The sequence below is a fragment of the Galeopterus variegatus genome, unplaced genomic scaffold (genome assembly GCF_000696425.1).
Source record: "Galeopterus variegatus unplaced genomic scaffold, G_variegatus-3.0.2 Scaffold121, whole genome shotgun sequence".
Classification (NCBI taxonomy): domain Eukaryota; kingdom Metazoa; phylum Chordata; class Mammalia; order Dermoptera; family Cynocephalidae; genus Galeopterus; species Galeopterus variegatus.
Genome location: NW_007726232.1, coordinates 247,550 through 269,322, shown reverse-complemented (window position 1 = coordinate 269,322; position 21,773 = coordinate 247,550). Strand labels below are relative to the sequence as shown.

Genomic DNA, 21,773 nt, shown 5'->3' with positions numbered 1-21,773 from the left:
GAGTTTCTTTTTTTTTTTTTTTTTTTTTTTTTGTCTTTTGTCTTTTTCCGTGTCCGGCAACGGATCGCAACCCTCAGTGTTGCCCCCGTACCGGACCAGGGACCGGCAACGGGATTGCAAACCTCGGCGTTGCTCCCGCGCCTCGCTCAGCCAGTGAGCGGGAGCCGGTCCATATGTGGGATCCGAACCCTCGGGCGGGAGCGCCACCGCGCTTCCCAAGCGGCGCACTACCCAGTGCGCCACCGGGCCGGCCCTAGAGTTCCTTTATATCTTAAAAACAATTAAGTACCCCAGAGATCTTTTGTTATTTGGGTCATATCTATCGATTTTTCTCCTATTAGAAGTTAAAAGCTGAGAAATTTAAAAGATATTCATTCAAAATGAATAATAGTGGACTCATGATTTTTTTGTTGTCTTGAAAAAAATACTTTTTTTTTTTTCATAAAAATCTTAGAAGAGTGGCATTGTTTCGCACTTATATTTTGGCAGATATCTTTCCTATCTGGCTGATAGAGCGCAGATGGATTCTTATGTGCTTCTGTATTCACTCTCTTGCTGTCAGGTCTTGTAGCTCTAGAAAACGGAACATTTGTGAGTGAATGAAAATGAAAAAGGCAAATAATGTATCAGTATAATTATTAAGATAGTTTTGACCTCATGGACCACCTGAAGGGGTCTTGGGGACCCCAGGAGTCCCTAGATGACTCTGAAGCCCTTCCCTCCATGCTTCTAATCTGCAGTGGTACATTTGTAGATAAACAGCGTTGCTTGGGCTGGAACCTTTATTGGAGTTTTCCTTGGGAATAGAATGAGGCCTCCCCTGCCCAGGGCCTCTGGAGATGAGGCTTCCACACCTGGTTTGGGGTTGGGGGTGGTTCTTGGCATTGCCACAGTTACTGATGGGGTCCCCTTATGAGTTTATATTTTGCGAACATTAAGAAAGAGGAACCTTATGACTCTAGGAACCATAGATCCCAGAGGTCAGATATTGTCTTCTGTAGTCTCCATAAATCACTGTGGCATCTTGAAGGTTCCAGATCGATGCCACCTCATTTCCCAGGTGCTCTGTGATGTGGCACAGAAGCCTGCCATCAGTGTGTCCTATTCCTGGTTTGGACGATATGGCAAGTGCAGCACAGGGCCCATGATGGCTTTGGCCTTGAGCATGGTGGCATTGACTGGAACAGAAGGCCTGGGAACATGCCTCCTGTGTAGATGGCCTGGTTCTATGCTCTGCAGAGTTTGGCCTCTCCTGCTGAGGAGCCTCCTGAACCAAATCAGCATGTGCTTGAGGGCCCTGAATAAATGTGAAAGTTTGCACTTTTTGAGGTAAAAACACTATCGTCAAATATTCTTCAAGGCCTTGCTTTTCTTGTTGTTTTCCCCTGAGAGGTACTTTATTCATGTGAAGTTAGTGGTCTCTGGACAACCCTATTTACTCTGTCCTTGTGGGGAGGAAGTAATTGTTCCCAGGGCAGAATGCCATTGGAGAGAATTTTTAACCTTTAAGGTTCCTTAATGGAAGGTGGCTATTTGCTGAGCAATTCGTGTGTCAAACTGTCAGGAATCCAGTGGCCAGCTGCGAGGTATAACCTAGTTCCGGTTCCTTTTTCAGGAGCCTCATGCTTTGTTTTAGGACAGTCTTCAGGGTCACTGGGATAATATCTCTGGCTTCTGGGGTAACCCCAATGGTGAGAGTGGCAGGAGGGAATCTTTGCTGTGACGCGGAACACACAGCACTCTGAAGAGAACCCCCTGATATTAGGTGTCCTGCTACAGACTAGGAGCTCTGGCTAGGCAGGAGCTGGGTCTATGTGATGTCTCCCTGGCTCCCAGCACAATTCCTGCCATAGATCTGCAGAGGACATTTGTGTATGACTGGGTGTTCTCACATCAGTTGTCAGACGGTGGAAACCCTTTTTCAGACAAAGCAAAGCAGTCTGAGACATTTCAGACCTGTGCATATTTCATTCTTTCTACTCCTGATTTTTTTCTTCTCCAGTGACAAGAAAAGAAAGTTGGAAGCCAAACAAGAACCCAAACAGAACAAGAAGTTGAAAAGAAACAGGGACGCAAAGAACAAAAAAGATATGAAACTGAAGTGGAAGAAATAGTGACGAGGAACTCTGGCATAAGCAGCCGACCCATGAGGACATGCCCGGACCTCCTCTCTGGCTGGATGGGGCTGCAGCCTAGGCTGTTAAAAGCAGCAAGAGCCCCTGGCAGACTGAGGGTCCCTGGTCCTGACTGTGGCTGTACGCCATTCCGCTCCTGGCTCCATCTAGCAGGGCTGCTGCCCCAGTGTCTCAGAAAAACCTGAGCCCTTAATTTAGGGAGGATATGACATCCGAGTGCCTAAGGCCTGTTATTTCATCCATTTGGGAAAAAATGTTGGGAAAGGACCTTTTGCTAGCAGCGGAGAGGGGAGGGGTATATATTTTTAATAAATAACATCCTAGAAAGACCCAAGTGCCTGTGGGCGATCATGAAAGCCATGTATATGGAAGTTGTATGTTGCCCTGTTTCTTCTTGTGGATCTAGGCTGCCAGGTAGAATTTGGAGGGTGTTGGTGTCAAGGCCAAGGGTGGGCAGCATGGCTAGGGCTTCCCAGCCCACAAGCCTGTGGGAGAAGTGGCAGGCATTGAATGGTGCTGTGGTCACCTGGAGGGGCTTGGTGTGCCTGGAAGCCACCTAGCTGTGCCTTCTTTCCTCCCTAAATTTGGCCAAGTCGTTTGTCCCCTCCATTTGTTGGGGACAGAAATTATCTGGTGACTTCACACATACTTTGGTGTGTTCGTTTGATGGATTCCACACTGTGAGTTCAAAGAACCTTTCCTTAGCCCTAATATGTGATTAGGGTTCTAGAAGTCTAACAGAAGGACAGGGGTGCTTTGGGACCAAAGGGTACTCAACATGCAGTTCCCAGAGAGAGACGAGCAGGTGCTGTGCCTGTCCCTAGGACTGCTGCACCTTGTCTCCGGACTGTTGAGACCTGGGCGTAGGGGACTTTTGTTTCCTGGTCCTGCAGCTTCTTGCCTACAGAACCTCTGTTAAATTTGTAGGAAACTTTGTTGAGAGGGACACGAGAATAATTTTTATGTATTTTCTCAGGTGGGTGCCTGAGCCTGCCTTTAAAAGAGAATTTTCTAAGGAAAGTGTGGCCAAAAAGCAGAGTCCAAACCTTAGGTGGCTGGAGTTGGATGGTATCTTAAGAGTTATTAAAGTACATCACCCTACACGTTAGATCTAGTGTTCGCTGTCTTCAGCCCCAAAGCTCATCCAGCTGGCTCGGCTCTGGGGTGCAAATGAGAGTGGGCTGTGAAGCCAGGGCTTTGATACTGGCTCTGCCCTGACCCTTGCTATGACCTTGAGCATGTTACTTCACTCTGCCTGCCTTCCAGGTCCGCATCACAGGGCTGTGGTGAGAGGTGGGTGGAGTAGAGTAGGAAGAGCATAGAGTGGTGCCTGGCACATGGCAGGTGCCCACTAAGTCTCTTTGGGCCCTGGGCACTGTCCTCTGATCCAACTAGGGAGCTGCTCATTTACGCCCAGCTCTAAGGCTACTGAATAAGGACTGGCTATGTTGTCCCAAAACCACAACCTCAGCTACAGAGTCCCGCTTGGACAACAAAGAGCATGCACTTTGCAGTCAGACCTGCAAAGTGTGTGTTCCTAAACAGGGCTCCACATTTTGTGTTCGTGATCTTAGATCTTAGATTTTCCTTCAAACCTGAAGAGGTATGCCTTCCCGAGACCTCACCATCTGGCCCCCAGACAGAGTGACATCTGTAAAGCTTGGCTGTCTGTCTCAGGAAATGTCACTTGCAAAATGAATTCAGATAGGCCAGCTAGATGGGGAGGGGGCTGAATAAGCCTGAACAAAGAAGGGTCCTGAATGGTCTCCCCACCCCTGAGCCAGGAGGGGCTGACACTGGCCTGCTTCAGTGCTTCCACTGCTCATCTGGCCTGGCAGTCCCAGAGGACTCCGGAGTGACCAGGAGATGGGACACAAAGGGGGCTGCCGAAGCTGGGAGGTGGGGGAGGGGCAGAAACAAGGGACCGTCACCTTGGAAAAATGTAGACTCATTATCTGGAGCTATTATGGCACTGACACTGGCAGCCACTCTGCAGGCCTGGAGGAGGGGGCGGAGCTGGAAGCCCCTCGGCCTGAATAGGCAATTTCAGGCTGTGGGGAGAAGGGGATGCCCTTATTCTGCGAACAGCTGGTTAAAGTTGAACATCACAGGGATTCTGTGAAGGGGGGCTGAAAGTCAGCCTGAGAGGGAAGGCCTGAGGCAGCCTTGGGCTGGTTCTGTTGAGTGGAGAGCTGTGCATGTGGCACGGGGAACTTCTGGTGGGGAAGGGTAGTGGGCAGAGAGCAGAGGGGAAAGTGAAACGCCTCCTTGGAAGAAGGCACTCTTAGTGTCAGCCTTGGTGGTCCAGGGTCCACCTCTGGCACCCTCTCCATCTGGAGGTTTTCCTTTAGAGACGAAGGTCCAGGTGCCTGCTGTGTAAGTGCTGGCTTATCGTGGAACAACTGGGGTACAGCGAAATCCCTGTGTGTAACTGATACTTTCAGCCCCTTATTACGAAAGGCTCCTGTAAGGAGAAGTCAGCTCTTCCCTCCCGGCCTGCCTGTGGCTACTAGTCATGCAAAGTGGGCAGCTGGGGGAGAACAGGCCCTGAATTAGGAGGAGGTCCAGCTGCCAGGGGTAAGTGATGGAACACCCCATTTCCATTAGAGTCCTAGCCCCTTAGAAGAATGATTTTTTTCTAGTTTATTTTGAGCGTTTCAAGAGTGTGTTTCTGCTACACGCAGGCTCAAAGGGGCCCCATCTTTCCTTTGTACCTCCCCTTCCTTTTAACATCCCCCAAAAGAAAACTGCTGAGCCCCTGTCTGGAGCCAGATTGTAACTAGATCTTGCCTTTTAGCCAGGGTACTGACAGGCATGTTCTGAAGGTGGTGGGGTATGGGAGAACTCATGGGGAGGGTGGACACAGACCCCTGAAGGGTAGCCACTCCAGATCTTAAGTTCCTCCTCCGCTTTCACAGGGGCCAAAAGATGGTGCCAAAAAGTGCACTTCCCTGCAGCCCCCAGAGAGCGTCATGGGTTCACATGGCCGCAGGGTCCCCTCTCCCCTCCCCACTGTGTCCAGGGCTCCAGGCTGGGACTGCAGCTCCCCTGCTTGACCCCACACCAGCAAATGCTGTGAAATGGGCCCTACCTGAAATTGATTCAGTGAAGTCTTCATGTCACCCCCCCACCCCTGCACTCCCAAGTTCTGGCTTGTCACTGAACCACAGCCACTCTGGGTCAGGCACCCAGTGGCCTCAGGAGTGTCTTTTCCTGACTCAGGTAGAGAACATTTTAAAAACTTTTATTTTTCCCTGGACTTTGCTAAACTACAAACAGGCCCCAGAAAACTCTTGGGCCTGAGTCACCAGCTCCCCATCCTCTTTCCAATACCTCTGCCTGTGCCCCCACTGTAGGCAGCAGCCACCGAGGGACAGGAGCCTCTCATCAGACCAGGCCTGGGTGAAGCCCCGCCCTGAGGTGGGCCATACAGTTTTGGTCTGTGCCAGGGTTTGCAAACACCTCTGAATGAAGATAACCCCACAACAACTCTCACATCGGGGGCTGGGGAGGGGATCAGGAAGGACCCTGACACAGTCTCATTCCTCAGCCATCTGACTCCTGTTCAGCTTAGTGGCGCATATGTGCCTAATGAACATGAGACATCTCCTTCGTCTCCCAGGACAGGGAGGGAGACAGCGCCAGGGAGGGAAGTACCTTGCCCATGGTGGGCGAGGGACGGATCCAGTCTTAGGTCGCAGGGGAGAGAGGAGTGTGGATGGGCCACAGCATTGCTTTGGGGGTGGGGAGTGTCTTTCCCTCTGAGAGATGGGGAGACCTGAGTAACACAGAATCAGCTCTGGGTTTCCTTCCTGGTCCTAATGGGCTCCTCCCAAGCTCTGAACTCTGAGCAACCCGCCACCAGAAGCAATGAGGCTAAGGTCATTGTTAATGAGTATTTATTGTTAATAAAACCATGGTACATTTACAGTAGGTGACAACATTAATGTACAGTTACAGTATCATACAATATTACAGCAATAAAATAACGCCTATCCTTTGTACAGCCAGCTCAAGCGGCTAGTCAAAAATATTTTCCAGGATTGCAAGTGCCCAGGGGCTTTTCAAAGTGACTGATGTGACACCTCCTGAAATGCCTGGGGCTTTGGATGAATAAATAGTTTCTAAGGTGCGGCCAGACAGCTGAAGAAGGCTATACCCAGGGCGAGCTGTCCTCGATGCTGCCCAGTGTCTGGCCCATAAGTACGACAGGTATTGGACCTGATGCTGCACCTCCACTCCAGGTGAGCCCAGGGCCTAAAGAACACAACGTAGGTAGGGGAGGGGGCACAGCAGAATGTCCTCTTCTCCCAGCCCTTCCACCCCCAGTGCCCTGTCCTTTATCCCCAAGAGCCACAGCTCCCAGTGGTGAGTGTTTGCCCAGTTTTCCAGTTCTAAATTAAAGGAAACTTTCACTTCAGAGACGACCAGGGAGGATGTTTAGGTTCTGCTTCCTGAGCCTAGGCCTGAGGTTTCAGAAGTGACCCCTTGACTTTGGCCTCTAAAAACAGCAGCAACAAGAGCTGAGGCCACCAGTCTCCTGCATTGTACTCCTGGCACTCCCACGCCACCGTTGGCTCAGAAGCCACCAAGTGAGCAAGCTGGCAGTCCCAAAGGGAGGACCTCTGTAGGCCCAGACTCAATGTGGCCATCTGTGCAGGGATCCCCAGGCCTCCTGGAGGCCCATGTCAACCTTTCAAAGGCACAGCCTTGAGTAAGTCCAGGGACTTGGACAGCCTTTCTTATGTGACATTTAGAAGACAAATGCTAGCTTGGAATTAAGTGGCCTGGGGCCCAGACAGCATACATTCTATACATTCAAAAGGACACCCACACTCCCAAGAGCCCCCATTGGATAGGCTTAGCTTACTAAGCCCTTGAGGTGGCAAAGCTTAGAAGGCGTGATCAGAAGGAGCTGGGGCAGGTGGATCAAGACCAGCTGCTGACCCGCAGGAGGGACAGGGCACACAGGACGAGTGCACAGTGGCTAGCCATGGTGAGGGAGGGGGCGTGGAGAGAGGGGCCAACTTTTTGCCACATCCCCCCTTCACCCATCACTGGTCGAACACATGGTTGGCTCTGGGACAGAGGGGTTGAGGGTGGGATTGCCCAATGATGCGGGGGCTCAGGGCACATGTGCCTACCCAAGGACAGATCAACACCAGAGAGAGCATCTGGGGAAGGAGGGGGAAACAGCCCCATGAGCCTGGCTCCAAGAGGGCCTCAACCAGCCGCCCTTGGCACCCGCCTCACACCCGGGAGGTGATGTAGACAGAGTGCACTCGCTCGGCCAGTGTGCTCTGCAGGTCCTGCAGGGGGTCCAGGCCCTGCACTTTGCTGCTGCGGCCGTAGATGAGCTGCCGGAAGGAGTCCTGCTCCAGCAGGGCTTTCATGTGCTTGAGGAAGAAGCCCTCACAGAACAGCGCCAGTTCTGGGGCATTGTGGATCTGCCGGAGAGGGAGAGGTGGCATGAGGCCCACAGCCTTAGCACAGCCCCACCCTGGCCCTGCATCCTGAGGCTGCCACCCCTTATCTGAATTCCTTCTGAAGCATCTTGGAATGGACCCCATCCGGGCTCACATCCCAGCTATGCCACCAGGAACGTTCATTTAGTCTTGTTCTTGGCTCCCATCGTTTTCTTTGTCTCTGTCACACTGTTGACACTTGTGGAACAGCAGTCACCCCAGTGGATTGGAATCTCCCTTCCTAAGGGAAGGTACAGGGACTGTCCACGACCCAGCACAAGGGCCAGCACATGAGTGTTCATGTGGTAGATGGTCGATAACTATTAATTTAGTAAATACCAAGTGCTCGCTGGAGCGGATGTTCTAGTCCAGGAAAGGCAGAATCCAAGGAACCAACCAGACAACGTAAGTGTAGACAGCACTCAAGGCTGTGAAGATAAAAGCTGGTGACGTGGTAGAGACAGAGTGGCTTGTGGAAGGCCAGGGGAGGTCTGGGGACATCAGCTGAAAACAGAGGGCTTGTCTTGGGAAGAGCTGGGAAAGAGCTTTAGAGAATGAGGGGATGGTTGTCACAAGAGTCCCAGGGTAGGGACAAGCTGAGAAAGAACACAGGCTGCGTGGCTGAATGAGGGAAGAGGGGGGACTTGTAAAGCGTGATAAGGGGCTGGGTTGTATCTAGTCTGCAAACAGTGGAAACCTTTGGAAGGTTTAAGTAGCGGAGTGATGTGGTCTTTGCACTTTTGAAAGAACCTTATGGATTGCAGGGCGAAGGCCGAGAGCCAGGCTGATGCAATGCTCTAAGACAGAGATGACGGTGGCTTGGGACAGGTGGGCACAGTGGAGATGGAAGAGAAGAGGTTATTGACATGTTTCAGAGATGGCTTGTTATGTGGCTTACACGTGGGAGATTTTAAAAAATCAAATGACCCCTATGTTTTGAGTCTGAGCAACTGAGCAGACGACTCTGCTATCTGCTGAGATAGAGAACATGTGGGGGACACAGGTGGGGAAGAATACCAAGGAAATACCTGTGAAACTGATTTGACTCAGAGGCTCGGCAACGTGTCCAGGTCCCACAGCCCAGAGCTGCATAGCTGGAATGTGAACCAGGATGCACCAGCCCGAAAGCTTGTCTCCTAAGCTGCTGCGCCACTGCTGGGTGGTGGTGATGCTAGGCAACCAAGGGCATTACTAACCTTCCCTCAGCCCCTACACTGCCCTGCAAAGTGGCCAGCCATGTGCACTTCCTTGCCTGTCCACAGCGTGGGGAGGAGGGGATGCCAAGGCCTGGGTGGAGCAGAGCAGGTGGCAGGAGGTGGCAGCAGGTGTCCACAGCCCTCACCTTGGCATATTTGTAGGTGTTCACGGCACTCTCCACGCTGAGAGTCTGGGAGCACAGGATCTCACAGTGCCTCTGCAGGGCATCCAGCTGGAACAGGCTGGCAGCCGACAGCAGCTGGGAGGGATGCAAAGCAGGCCTTGGGTACTCATGGCCAGGCCTGTGCCCTGCTTCCTCCCAACCCCCAGGGGCCCAGGCCGCCAGCTGGTACAGTCTGAGGGGAAGAAATAATGGCCTTGGTGTATTCTGGCCATCTCAGTACTTGCTGGGACACTTTGGGAGGCACAGGATGGTGACAAACGCTGGCTGGGATTTCTGACCTCAGGAGCTCTTCAGCTATAAGTTACACAATTTGTCTACATGAGCTTTGGAACCAGGCACCCCTGGCCAGCAGCAACCAGGTAAGTGGGAGGCCCAGCCATCTTCTGGTCCTCCTGGGCCTGACCATCTCCACTGGGCATCCCTTTCTGACCCCAGGGCATGGCCCAGGAGGCCGGGCTTGGTGGTGTGTACAACTCCCCGGTCTTTTGAGACCGACTTGCTGTTAGTGGAGAGAAAGGACCCTATAGGGAACCACGCGGTTCTCACAGAGACCTCCCCCATTCTTCACTTTCCTCCTGGCCTCGCCTCTGCAAATGCTATGTTTCTGAGAGTGGGGCTGTGACCTGAAGATGTCTAAGTTGGGGAAACGGGTGCAGCATGAAAGGGGAGACTGGGCAGCTGGGGACCTCCTCTCCCCAGATCCTCACCTCCAGGATGTCAGTGGTGGGGATTTCCATGGATTCTGTCCCTCCATAGTACAGATACTGCATCATCATCTGTGGCGGGAAGAGGCCCCGTGTGAATGCAAAATGGACTCACAGCACAGAAGTCCCCACCCAGCCCCCACAGTGCCGCTCCAGCTCCTCCCTCCTGGGGCCTGGCCGTGCCCCCCTGGCCTGTCCGTCTGCAGGTCCCTAACTCTTACTCTCACTCCACCTTCCCTTGCTCAAGCTGAGGCTCTCAAACACTGTGTTTTCCCTAGACCCCACCTCTAGAAGCCAACTCTGAGACCCTCTCCTGACTCCCTGCCTGTATGACAAGCTCCCTTCCGTGGAGTGGTTTCCTGTTGATCCTCATGACAACCTTGTGAGCCTTGGAGAAAAGATATTCACAGCGGGGGAAACTGAGGCCTAGGGAGGGAAGATGACTAGGCTCAAGCCAGTTGGCTCCTAACTCTCACAGTAGGGCTCTTCCACCGTGCCAGGCACCGTGCTGCTCATTGCTCATTCTACCTAAATTCTACATGAGCCAGGAGTGAGGCTGGGTTTCAGAGGAGACGACTGTCTAACCGGCCAGCCTCAGAAGGCCACCTCCTGACTTCCTCATCTGCACTACGCATCCGATGTGGAGATGAGAGCCACATCCCGACTCTCTTGTGGGTATCTGCTTTCTTGGAAAGAAAGCGCAGAGCCCTGGCCTGGATGTCCCCAGCTTACCTTGCTAACTAGCCCAGACCGACCTGGGGTTCTCCCAAAACCACCCCCATGCAGGTCTGGGAGGAGGAAACTATACTTACTTCTGTTGAGGTCTAAGTTACAAACTCTGCCATCATACTAGAGCCTAGTGAGGATCCCAGCTGGAAAAAGAAAAACAATTCTCCCTGGCTGGCTAAAGAAACAGCCCCTACAAGGAGCTGGCAAATGTGTAAGTAAACATGGCTCTGGCCGGCACAGTGGGTCTCTGTTAGGACTGGCCCTCCAGACGAAGAGGCACCAGAGGGTCTAGGAGAAAGCCCAGCCAGGGGGAGAGGAGAGACAGCCTGCCAGCCAATGCCCACAGAGGACTGGGAAGCTCCCATGGCCTTCTGCAGCCTGTTTGGGATCTCATAATTGCATGGTAAGTGTCCGTCTGTCCTCCAGGTGGTCCACACCTCAGGCAGGCCCACACCTTGGTTCAGGCACTAAGTGGGTTCTGGGTACAGTGCCAGCAGGAACAGCAGTAGACGAGTGGGGCAAAGGCACAGGTGTGGGCCCCCGGAAAGCCCTGTGCCCAGGGCTGAGAGGTGGGTGGCAGCTCAGATCTCCCAGGACTCTTTGCCAGGGGATGGCCTCAAGGCAGCCCCTCATCAAGGGTCTGGGCCAGGGATATAGCTGGCCACAGCCTGCAGCTCCCTTCCCGGCCTGGAAGGTGAGCTTCTGCTGCATTTTGGGCACTAGTTTTGGCAAGGCCCAGTCACCTGTGGTGTGTGGACCTCCCTGAGGTCACTTGAATGCATACAAGACCACGAAAGTCAGATCAGAAGTCCTCTCTTGGGGCCTTGCTAAGGGAACTGAGCAGACGGCAGGCAAAGGTGGACTATTTCTGCACTGCCTGGTAGCTCCCAGCCAGACATGGGTCACCTGCCTCCCAAAGCAGGCAGCCTGCGGGGCTGCTCGAGGAAGGCCCCAGGCAGGACCAGCTGCAGAGGTCAGCAGTGTGTCCTTCTACCCTGAGTGGGCCACCAGGAGCCTGAGACTGCAGGAGGGCAGGGAATACTGCAGGTGCAGGACTGGGGTCAGAGACCATGTGGAGTGGCAGGGTTGGGCCTTCTGGGCTATCCCCCAAAGGCCTGGGCAAGTCTCTAGACCTATTGTCCCATATGAGAGCCACTGGACAGTGTGGATTCTGAGCATTTGAAACATGGCTGCTCTGGATTAAGATGTGCTGTGTCAAATACACATGGGATTGTGAAAAGTTAGTATGAAAAGAATGTAAGATATCTCAGGTATTTTTATATTGCTTACATGTTGAAATGACAATATTGTGGCTACTAGAAAATGTTAAATTACAATATGTGGCTCACATTATCTTTCTATTGGACAGTACTGCTTAGATCTTAAGACTCTGTTTCCTCTTCCAGAAAACAAAGACTATAATGATCCCCTCCCCCCAGTGTGTAAGAGCCACGGAGGTATCTGGGGGCTGCTCAAACTTTCAGGCTCTGTTAGGAAACCCTGACCCTGGGTTGATGGCTTCAGGGTGACCCCACCAAGGGAGCCCGGAAAGCAGGGGGCCATGTCTGAGGCCGCATCTTAAATGACACCCCTCCATAATGGCAGAGCTCTGTGCCCAGAAAATGCAGGGAATCCATGGGGCAAGGCTGGTGCACTGGGCCAGGTCTGAATGATTGGCTAGAGCTCAGTGGGAGACCCAGGGGAAGGGTAGGGGCTAACATTTCCAAGGCCCATGTGCACCATGGACAATAGGCCTGTTGTCCCTGTTTACCCTCCTGACAACCCTGTGAAGTTACCGGGGCCTGCTTAGCCTGTTCTGGCATGGTGCCTTCCCTGAGCCACCTCCCCTGCAGGCCGTGGCCACTGTCCACACATGAGCACTCACCCCCGGCTCTCCACCAATCCCTGTCACCCTCTGGGACCCACCTCCTGCACCTGATCTGGAACCTGTTTGTTCCAACTCACTCCAGCTCACCTGGACTTTGGGCTTCTTAGCCAAACTAGTTTCTAGAGCTGCACCCTCCCCAGTGATTTTGGATCAAGGGAGCAGAAAAGAGGGAACGAGAGACACCACCACTCTGCCCTGGTCTGCTTCCCTCCCTCCCACCGCCACTACCCAGTCCAGGCCACCATCGTCACTTGGCTGGATTCCTCAGTAACTCCTAGCTGGTTCCCTGGTTGTAGCTGGGCCCCCTTCACTCCCTTCGTCACCTTCCTAAATGCAAACTTGACCCTTCCACATGTCCTAGATTTGAATCCTGACTGTATTCCTTCCTAGCTGTGTGACCTTGAGCAAGTTACTCGACTTCTCTGTGCCTCTGACCCCTCATCTATCAAGAGGGGAAAATAATATACCTACACCTCCTAGGACTGTGTCATGAGGCTTAAAGGAGGAACAGGTAAAGCTCTTAGAACCAGGCCTCTCAGTGATGGTGACAATCCCTCTACCTGGGGGTCCTAACTGGCTAGCTGCCCCTTGTCCTTCAAACCTCAGCCTGTGTCATCCTCCAGGATCCCTTGTCTCCCCACATTTGTGTAGATACCCCTTGCCTGTACCCCAGAGCTCTCTGTGCTTTTCCCACAACTGTCACCATATTTCATAGTTCTGTCTCCTTGAGGGCAGGGTCCCTGTCCTGTGTACCACTGTCTCCACCCATGAATGGCTAAATGCTAAATAAATGACAAAAGGGAGCATGAGAGAAGAACTAAAGCATTTTAGATGGTGGCTCCCATGCTTGCATGAGACTGTGGGTTCTGTGATCTCTGCCATTAGATCACAGACCCCTCCTGTGCAGGGCAAGGTCCTGAACCCACCCACCAGCTGCCTCTTGGCCTCAATCCTAGCCCCTGTGGGTCATCCCTGCAGCCACCACTTTCCAGAAAGGAGCACTCAGCTGGGGCTCAGCTGAAAGCCCAGCTGGGCCTCCTCCCTGAGACCTCACCTGCCCTGTAAATATATAGCCTTCTATGTCCTGCAAAGTTGAGAGCCCAGAAGACCTGACCTTGATCTTCTGTGACCAGGATGGGCTCTTCGTGGCTTTTTCTGCTTGGCTAATGTGGCTGGGGTCTGATGCTTAGGGAGAGAGAAGCAGTCTACAGCAGCACTTCGCAAACTGTACTGGACCCACAAACCCCTGGGGAGCATGTGGAGATGCAGGTGCTAAGGCAGAAGGCCTGGGCTGGAGCCTGGGGCTCTACATTTCCAGCAAGCTTTCAAGAATGCCCGTGTGTCTGCAGGCTTCCCAGACCACTCGTCTGGTGGCGGGAGCTCAGGACCCATGAGATGGGCTCTGGAGCTACAACCCCATAACGGTATGGCTACCTCTGCACAGGAAAGATCTGGACACTCTAACCTGACCATTGATTCAGCAAAACACAGAGGGCCTTGGGACAGAATGGAATATTATGACTGACTCACAGCTGCCCCACCACCTCCTCAAGCCCAGATGGCCAAAGCTAAGGGCGGGTTCCTGGAGGAGGGTATCCCCCCAGCAGAGTGCGGCACCGAGACCCACACACCTGAAAAATGTGGTACTTCATGTCACTGATCTCGATGGTTTTGCTGCTGTCTCCATTTTGCTCTGATTTATTGGTCATCAGTGTCTTGAACCTGGAGCAAAGGAGACAGAAAAAGGCAGGTCTTGAGTGTGACTTTTTCTCTATCCCTGTGTGGCGACAGCACCATCTGTCACCTGACTGGCTACCAGGAAATGGAACGTTTTAAAAAATCACTGCCATGCTCCCAAAATAATTCTCAGCATGTGACATTTTACATGGTTGTAGGCTGACAGCTGACCCGAGCCCCGTTCTGTCTCCGCTACCCCCCATACAAGTGATCTGATGCCTGTGGCCAGAACACTAATTCTTCATTTCAGAATATTTGTTATCTAATAATCAAAAACAGTAACTTGACCAGAAAGAATACCACCTTAGAGCTCCCCTGGAGAACTTGGGGCCCCATTCCTACTGTCCCCTCTGTCCAGCCTGCTTCATGCTGCTGTGGGGCAGGTGGAGGCTCCACTGCGATGGGACAGAGGCTGCAGACACAGCCCCCGCTGGTCACTCTTCTCCAGCACATCTGTCACCTCGAATCAGAAACAAGCTGCTCCCACATCCCTGGGGCTGGGACTTTGCTACCCGAGGTTGCCTACCTGTTGGAAGCTGTCACCAGCAGGACTTTATGTGCATAAAACAGCTTTCCTTCCACCAGGAAGGTCACATCTGACATCTCCTTGTTGTTCAAGAAGTGAGGGTCTGTGAGAAAGGGGGAACATACAGAGAAATTGCCGAGGACTCAACCTCTGGGGGTTTCTTACACATGCCGAGAGGTGTGTGTCAGGGGGAGGGGTGAGACACAATGGTGAGGAACAGAGAAACTGAGGCCAGGGTCATGGCACTTGGAAATGGAAAAGGAGGGCACAGTGAGAAGGAGAAGGAGAGGGGGAAGGGGAGGGCTGTGGCAATGGGTGTACGGGGACAGGCCTGCACCTAGCCTGGCCGGCAGGGTCTTCCGGATCTCTGGGATGCTGGGGATGGGGCTGCTGCCGTAGCAGTGGGTGAAGATGGTGGCCAGCTGCTGGATGACGGAGTCGTTCTGCAGGGGAGAGTAAGAGAGAGGCTGTCAGCTCGCCCGCTGCGGCCGTCTGTTTACAGCTGCAGATATGCCCGGCGAATTTCAAAAGTCCAGGCCAGGATGAGAGCGGCCACTGTCTTTTGTTCCTGCTGGATCTGGCTTGGCAAGAGCTGCCTGTTTCTTCATCACTGATTCCCCAAATGGCTTTTTTGGCCAGGCTCCAGCCCAGACAAATCCGTGGCCTCTGCCCTCTGCAGCCAGGCAGTGCAGGTCTGAGTGTTGGGGGTGGGGGGGTGCCTGGGCCTGTCCATGCGCCTGCCTGCCTGTGTGTCCATCTATGTATCTGTCCCATGGTCTGGATTGGAGCTGTGGGCTCTGGGACCAGGGTTCTCTGAGTGTGGGGTGGGGGCTGCTGGGCCACACTCACTTTGCTGGTCTTGAGGATGTCGAACATGAGCTGCAAGCCCTCGGTCACCAGCTCCTCATTGTACTCCTCCTCCTTGATGGAGCTGAAATCCCGCAGGAGGCCCTGCACCACCGAGTACCGTGACTGGAAGAAGGAGGTCCTCAGAGACTCGATCCAGATGTGTAGCTTCCAGGGGACGCCTGGGTCCAGGCAGGGACAGGCAGGCAGTCATTCCCTGGGGCAAAGTGCTCCCTGTACAACCACACCCTTTTCTGGGCAGGCTCTCCCAATGCGATGCGCTGGATGTCTGCAGAGCCCCCTCCCCACCCCACCTGAACGCCTGCCCCAGGATGTGTGCAGATGACCCTCCCAGCACAGCCAGTAATAAAAGCTTCCATTCACTCTAATGGGCCTCACTGGTAGGTCAGAGGGGAGTTTCAGGCTCTCATCAGATGAGGCGGAGGCACGGCCTCAGCCCAAGCCCACGGAACCAAGCTCTGAACATTGTCAGCCCAGCCTGGGGATTTTCAAGTGTGGTCCCAGCACCCACAGTCACTCCATTGCTTGTTGGGCCCTAGAATTATTTGCTGGGGGACACGCATAAATTCTGGAGGGGTGGCCTCAGAAGGTAGACTTGGAAGCCCAGAAAATATGCAGGGCCGTTAGGAACATGCAGGCCCCTATGCCCATAAAGAAGCCAGAAATGACCCCAGTCCCATCACAGGGGTTTCTAACACCGAGATCACTGGGTGTCAGTGCACATCCAGGCAAACATAATTACTGTTTACCAGTTCTCCAGAGTGTATCACTAGGGCCATAGAGTAATTGGAAACTTCTGTGTGAAGGTCGTGACCAAAACAAGTCATATTCCTGGTAATTAGAGATAGTTTCTTACCCCCCAGCCTTACTGTGGGTTAAGAAAAGAACTGATAGCATTCCCCAGGGACATGATGACGCAGGTGGTAACAGCATCCTCAGTTTACTGATGGTAGGTGGGAGTGATATCCCCACTTTATAGTGAACAACACTGAGGCTGACTTACTGTTCTCCTGGCCCAGCCCTGGGGGGTTTGCATGTTGTGGCCCTGTGATAATAACGACATTGCTATCAAGTGCCGAGTGCTCACAGCAGGTGCTGTGTCTTGTGCTTTTGGTAACGTCATCCCATTCTTAGATGAGGATCGTCAGCATCAAACCCATGGAGAGAGGAGGGAATTGAGACTCAGGGAGATACGGGGCATGCAGCTAACACAGGATCTAACCTGCGTCTGTCTGTCTGTCTGACTAGCCTCCCTGGAGGACACAAAAAGTCCACAGCCTCACAGACCCAGGGAGTGAGAGAGGTTGGCTGAATGATAAGACATGCTGGCTCATGGCGAACACATCCCTGGGCTATGACCAGGGGAGGGGTACTGACCAGGGAGGATAGGAGTCTGAGGGCAGAGGGCTGGGGCCATGACCTCGAGACATGTCACTGCTGAGGACTGTCTGAGGTCCAGGGCATATTCTGTTTTGGCCATACAGCAGGCATGTCCTAGCTACCACCCTGTGCTAAGCTTCCCTGTGATCTGTCTGCCCCTGCAGGCCCTGGCCCTCTCTGGCCTGCCAAAGAGCAGCAGAGAGTGACCGTGTGTGCGCGTGTGCATGCATGTGCATGTGTGTTTCCGTGTGTGCACGTTTGTGTGTGTGTGTGTGTGCATGTGTTTGCCCGCCCATGTGGCCTCACCCAGCGCCCTCAGCTCCATGGTGATGTCCACGTAGCCGTGCTCGGCGCTGTAGTACATGGCCTCCTGCAGGGCCTTCGTGCGGGTCCGGCTCAGCCGCACAGGCCCCTCGCCACCGCTGCCCTGACTTGACGCATCGCTTTCCTCCACGCCCTCGGCCAGGATTTCCTCCAGGGACAGCACGTCTGCTTTGGCCTGCTGCGGCTGCGTCAGGAGCTTTCTTAGGACGTTTCTGTAGGCCAAGGGACAAAGGAGGGTGAGACCTGAGGTCCCCATGATGGACAGTACCTGCCGAGCTGCCTTCTAGTGGTGCCCCATGGCCTAGAAGGATTACTATGAGGCATCTGAGGGTTCAAAGGGCTCACTGTCTTCCCCTCCCAGGCAGGTCAGGCCAAGACTCCCAACAACCCTCATCCCCAGATGCCTGGGAGAGACAGGGGAAGAAGCAGGGTACCCCATCCTTCTGCCATCCTGGTATTGCCGAGATAGGCTTTGGGGCCAAGCAGGCTCTGCCATTCTGGCTGTGTGATCTCAGATAGGTTGCTCTACCTCTCTGAGCCCTGACTGCTTTGTCACCTGTAGAGCTGCATGTCAGCATCACCCTCTGGTGGGGTTCATGTGAGGCTGATGTGAAGGCATTAAATGCATTAAACCAACACATGGCAGTTCCTCCTAAACAGCAGCTGACCATGCATGGAAATGTGTGTGAAGCACAGGAGAACGTGTCTGTTCCCTCCCATTAAGAAGGATGGAGTGAGTGTCATGTGGAGTATTATGCAGAGCTCATTCACATACACAAACGAATACACAGAATGTTAGACTCGACAAAGTGTGTTCCCACGAATGGCTGCATTTAGCCCTGTGAGATCTCCCTAGCACTGCTGTTTAAAGGAGATGGACACATCTTGTGAGGCCACACTGGATGAGGTTCAGACTCAGACCCAGGCTTCAGCTTCAAGCCCCAGACTGGTTCTGTCTCATCCTGTGGCTTGGGGCTCTGGGGTAGATGCAGCTTGGGTGGATCCAGAGGTCACCCTGGAGGCCGAGCCTCCTCCACAGCAGCCCTGCTGTGCCCCTCCACCCCTCTCCAACTCATGGCCCAGAGGCTTCCTCAAGGACCCAGGGTCCTCCCTGAGGTCAGGTGGCTGAAGTAGCTTCTCCTTGTTTGCTGGTTTTCTAGCTCAGGGTGTTTATGGAGCACCTAGTTTGTGCCAGGAACTGGTACGTGGAGGTTTAGCATCACGGTGCCTGCCCCAAGCAGGGAGATGAGGCCACAATGTGGGCCAACACTGGCATGAGCGGGGCTGACGGGCCCGGGGGGCGTGATATCTAAGATGGTACTGAAAGGGGAGGTGAGTCTAGAGGGGTGAACATGAGGTGCGGGGCTCAAAAAAGGTGCAGAGAAAATGCATTCTAGGGGAGGGGACAGCAAGAGTGCATGTCTGGTGTCTGGAACTGGAAGTCGCTGTTCCACCTACCTGCCCTTCTTTTCTGGCCCCTCTCTGCTCTCTAATAACCTCTCCTCTTGTCTCCCTGCCCCGTGCTGCCTAATGGCTCTGGCCTCAGCCTACTACTGCCCCACAAAGCAAGGTCCACTCTCTGCTCCTGGAGCAGGATGTGGTTTCCCGCAGAGGTGCCAGGAGCCTCTTCACAGTTGAGCCAGACGCTGTGTGGAAGCCCCTGGAGCACACCAAGGCCATGGAGAACCACCACCAAGCATGGGAAGGGATGTGGTCCTGGCAGAGTCCTACTGGAAATGGGATGGCCCACCTGGACACTGGGGGCCCAGGCTGCAATTCCAGGTTGGCCAGGTGACCCACTGCCCAGCATCTCTGGGCCTCCAATGTCTCGGGCCCCTGAGCAGGCCAAGGACTCACCCGCACATTTGTGGCTGACAGGCTCCCAGGCCCCGACTCTGGAGAGGTCTCCAGGACTAGCCCCTCTGCTGCCCACTGGGGAAGTGCAGGCTCCGAAGAGCTTATCCCAGTGCCCTGCCTCACGCAGGGCAGGAATCCCAGGGCAGGTACCTGTGGCCGTGGGCGGCTGAGTGGCTGAAGCAGTTCATGTCCTCATGCAGCGGGGAGGCCATGCCGTTGGCCTCGAGCATGCTGAGGAGGGGGTCAGCGCCACGGCTCAGCAGCAAGCTGACCAGCTCATAGTTCCCTGAAAGGCGAGAGGTGACGCCAAGGACACTGAGATGGCGGCTGACCAGGGATGCCGAAGCAAAGGGGACGGAAGAGGGACTCTCCAAACTCAGGGTGTCGCCGTGAATAAGTAAACTCCACACTCACTGGTGTGCAGTGGGGGTGAAGCGGAGGTGAGAGGGAGATGGGGGACAGGAGGCTGGCTGTGCCCAGTGGTGTGGTGTGGCTCCCTCCCTGGGCCCCCTGCCCTGCCAGGTTCTGCTTGGGTGCCGAGCTCAGCAGAAACATGGGTGGATGGGGCCGGGGAAGCCCCCAGTGCCCTGCAAGAGGGGTTTCAAGGCTCCCCACGGAATGAATGCCCATCCTGGGCAACACTGCAGGGAGGGGTGGACAGTGCCTGCCAGCCATGGGAGACCCTGCCAGCGGGGCAGTGGTGTACCTACCAGCCGCAGACGCTAGCTGCAGGGGTGTCTCCACGTAGCTGTCCTCACCGCTGTTCACTGCCGAGCCCTCCACGTGGGCACCAGCGTCTAGCAGCAGCTGCCAGGGGCACACGGGAGGAGGGCAACCTTAGCATGGCAGGGGGCGCCTAGGAGGTGCCAGCAGGAGGCTTTGGGGGACAGGGCTTTGGTTCTCTCCAGGCATGTGACCAAGACGTGGCTCACCCTGGCAGCTGAGGAACTGGAACTTTAGAACTCCAGGTTACCCTCAGGGCTCAGAGTTTCTAGAAATCTTCAACTCCACTCTTGTGGCCCTGGACCAAGCCCCTAAGCTGTGAGGACCTGTGAGCTACTCTCTCTTCTAAACTTTCTCACAAATTGGCTGCAGCAGCCTTCTTAAGGACTCATGCACGTGAACAGGAGGAAAATGTCATCCTCAATCTCTAGGGGGAAACTGAGGCTCTGGGTGGCAGCAGGTGTTAGAGTCAGAAAGAGTAGGGTGCCAACACTGGCCACTGATCAGCGAGTGACCTGGGTCAGGTACTTCCACTCTCCAGGACTCAGTCTTCCTCATCTAAAATGGGGAGAGAGGCTTGCCGTGCAGCACTGCTGGGGACTAAATAAAATGCTTAACACACTGTAGGAGCTCAATAACCAGGGGCTTTTAGGCTTCTCATCAAGGAGGTTCAGCAGTAGCCCAGGATGGCAAGTGGTGGGGCTGGGGCACGGCGTGGTCCAGGATGGCAGATGGCCTCTCCCCACTCTAGCAAGGGCAGGCCTTGCCAGGGGACAGATGGGGCAGGGTTAACAGATACCACGGAGTTCCAGCTGAGCCGGACCTGGCTTTGACTTGGGGCAGGGGAGGTGCCTGCGTTACTCCAATGGCGACTTTCGGCTCCTGCCTCACCTTTTCTGACCTGCTGTTCTGGAGGGTGCCAAACCCTCTGCAGAGCATGTGCTGGGCAGCAGAGGGAAACCCCACCCACCCCTCAGCTGGACAGCAGGGTGAGGAGTCTGGGAACCAGCCATTCGCTGGAGGCTTGTCAGTCACAAACCAGTCATGGCCCCACTGCCTGTGCCAGCTCCAAGGCGGAGGCCTGCCCGTCGGGGTGAAACTGGGCACAAGTCCAGGCAAGCCCAGGCTGTGGCACTGCAGACACAGTTTGGGCTGAGGTCGGAATTGCTGGAGTCCTTAGGAGGACAGTAATGGAAAAGCAGGCAGGGTGTGGCAGCCAGCCGGAGAACAAACATTTACTGAGTCCCCCATAGCAGTGCTGACACGATGAATCAGTCGGACACAATCCCTGTCCTCAGAGGACTTGAAATAGAGAGTGTGATAAGAAATTCCAGGAAGGGGTGCTGCACAATCCTGTGGACCCTGGTGTCCCTGCTGGCATGGGAAGCTGCTCTGCCCACAGCTTCCACTTCTAGATCCACCCCTGCCCCTCACACTGGCCACGGCTGCCTGGCCGGGTGGGCACAATGTGGCTTGGCTCTACAGGTGAGCTGTGCCAATTTGAATCTGCTCTCAGGGACTAAGCCTGTTCACGGGATGGGGCAGGACTGGAAGGACGCCATACCACAGAATTCATGAGGGAGAAGAAACAGCAAAGGTCAGGCAGATGGCTGGAGGTGAGGACCTGGGCAGACGCGTGCAGCACACCTGCGAGTGTCTGAGAGAGAGACATGCTGGGAAGGCCCGATGGGACCTCTGTACTGCTTGGACCTGGGTCTTGTCTCCTGAAATGCCACACATATCCACACACTAACCCCTTTCCTTGAGGCAAATCTGATGTGTCTCTGCCCTGTTGCTCTGGTGAGCCCGGCCTTGTGCAGTGCCTCTGGCATCTCTGACTTGAGGTAGCTGCTCATTGACGCGAAGCTGGGGACACGCTGTGCACCCGGCAGGAGCTCACCTGGACCACAGAGATGTGTCCGTGCAGCACAGCAAACGTCAGCGAGGTCCAGTGCCGACTGTCAGGGTGGATGGAGGGGTGCCTGGGAGAATTGCTTGGAACCTGGAAAACACCCCAAATGACAGTGTTTCCCAGGCAAGTGACATTCCTGGGCAGG

The 21,773-nt window shown here is 54.3% G+C and overlaps 2 protein-coding genes across 2 annotated transcripts in view; one reads left to right on the top strand and one right to left on the bottom strand.

The window, feature by feature from the left end:
- Nucleotides 1-2,491, top strand: part of NAT10 (N-acetyltransferase 10 (GCN5-related)) — a 41,043-nt gene extending 38,552 nt beyond the window's left edge. Inside the window, exon 29 of the mRNA XM_008587952.1 lies at nt 2,003-2,491. Coding sequence (XP_008586174.1) covers nt 2,003-2,114 — 112 coding nt within the window. The 3' untranslated portion in view covers nt 2,115-2,491. The remainder of the gene's footprint in view (nt 1-2,002) is intronic.
- A 3,526-nt stretch (nt 2,492-6,017) lies between these two features.
- Nucleotides 6,018-21,773, bottom strand: part of ABTB2 (ankyrin repeat and BTB (POZ) domain containing 2) — a 169,945-nt gene continuing 154,189 nt past the window's right edge. The window contains exons 7-17 of the mRNA XM_008587941.1: nt 21,617-21,718; nt 19,704-19,800; nt 19,144-19,279; nt 17,119-17,348; nt 15,415-15,593; nt 14,903-15,008; nt 14,566-14,668; nt 13,934-14,024; nt 9,689-9,757; nt 8,943-9,056; nt 6,018-7,582 (exon numbers count right to left, since the gene is read on the bottom strand). Of these exons, the coding sequence (XP_008586163.1) occupies nt 7,385-7,582; nt 8,943-9,056; nt 9,689-9,757; nt 13,934-14,024; nt 14,566-14,668; nt 14,903-15,008; nt 15,415-15,593; nt 17,119-17,348; nt 19,144-19,279; nt 19,704-19,800; nt 21,617-21,718 (1,425 nt within the window). The 3' untranslated portion in view covers nt 6,018-7,384. The remainder of the gene's footprint in view (nt 7,583-8,942; nt 9,057-9,688; nt 9,758-13,933; nt 14,025-14,565; nt 14,669-14,902; nt 15,009-15,414; nt 15,594-17,118; nt 17,349-19,143; nt 19,280-19,703; nt 19,801-21,616; nt 21,719-21,773) is intronic.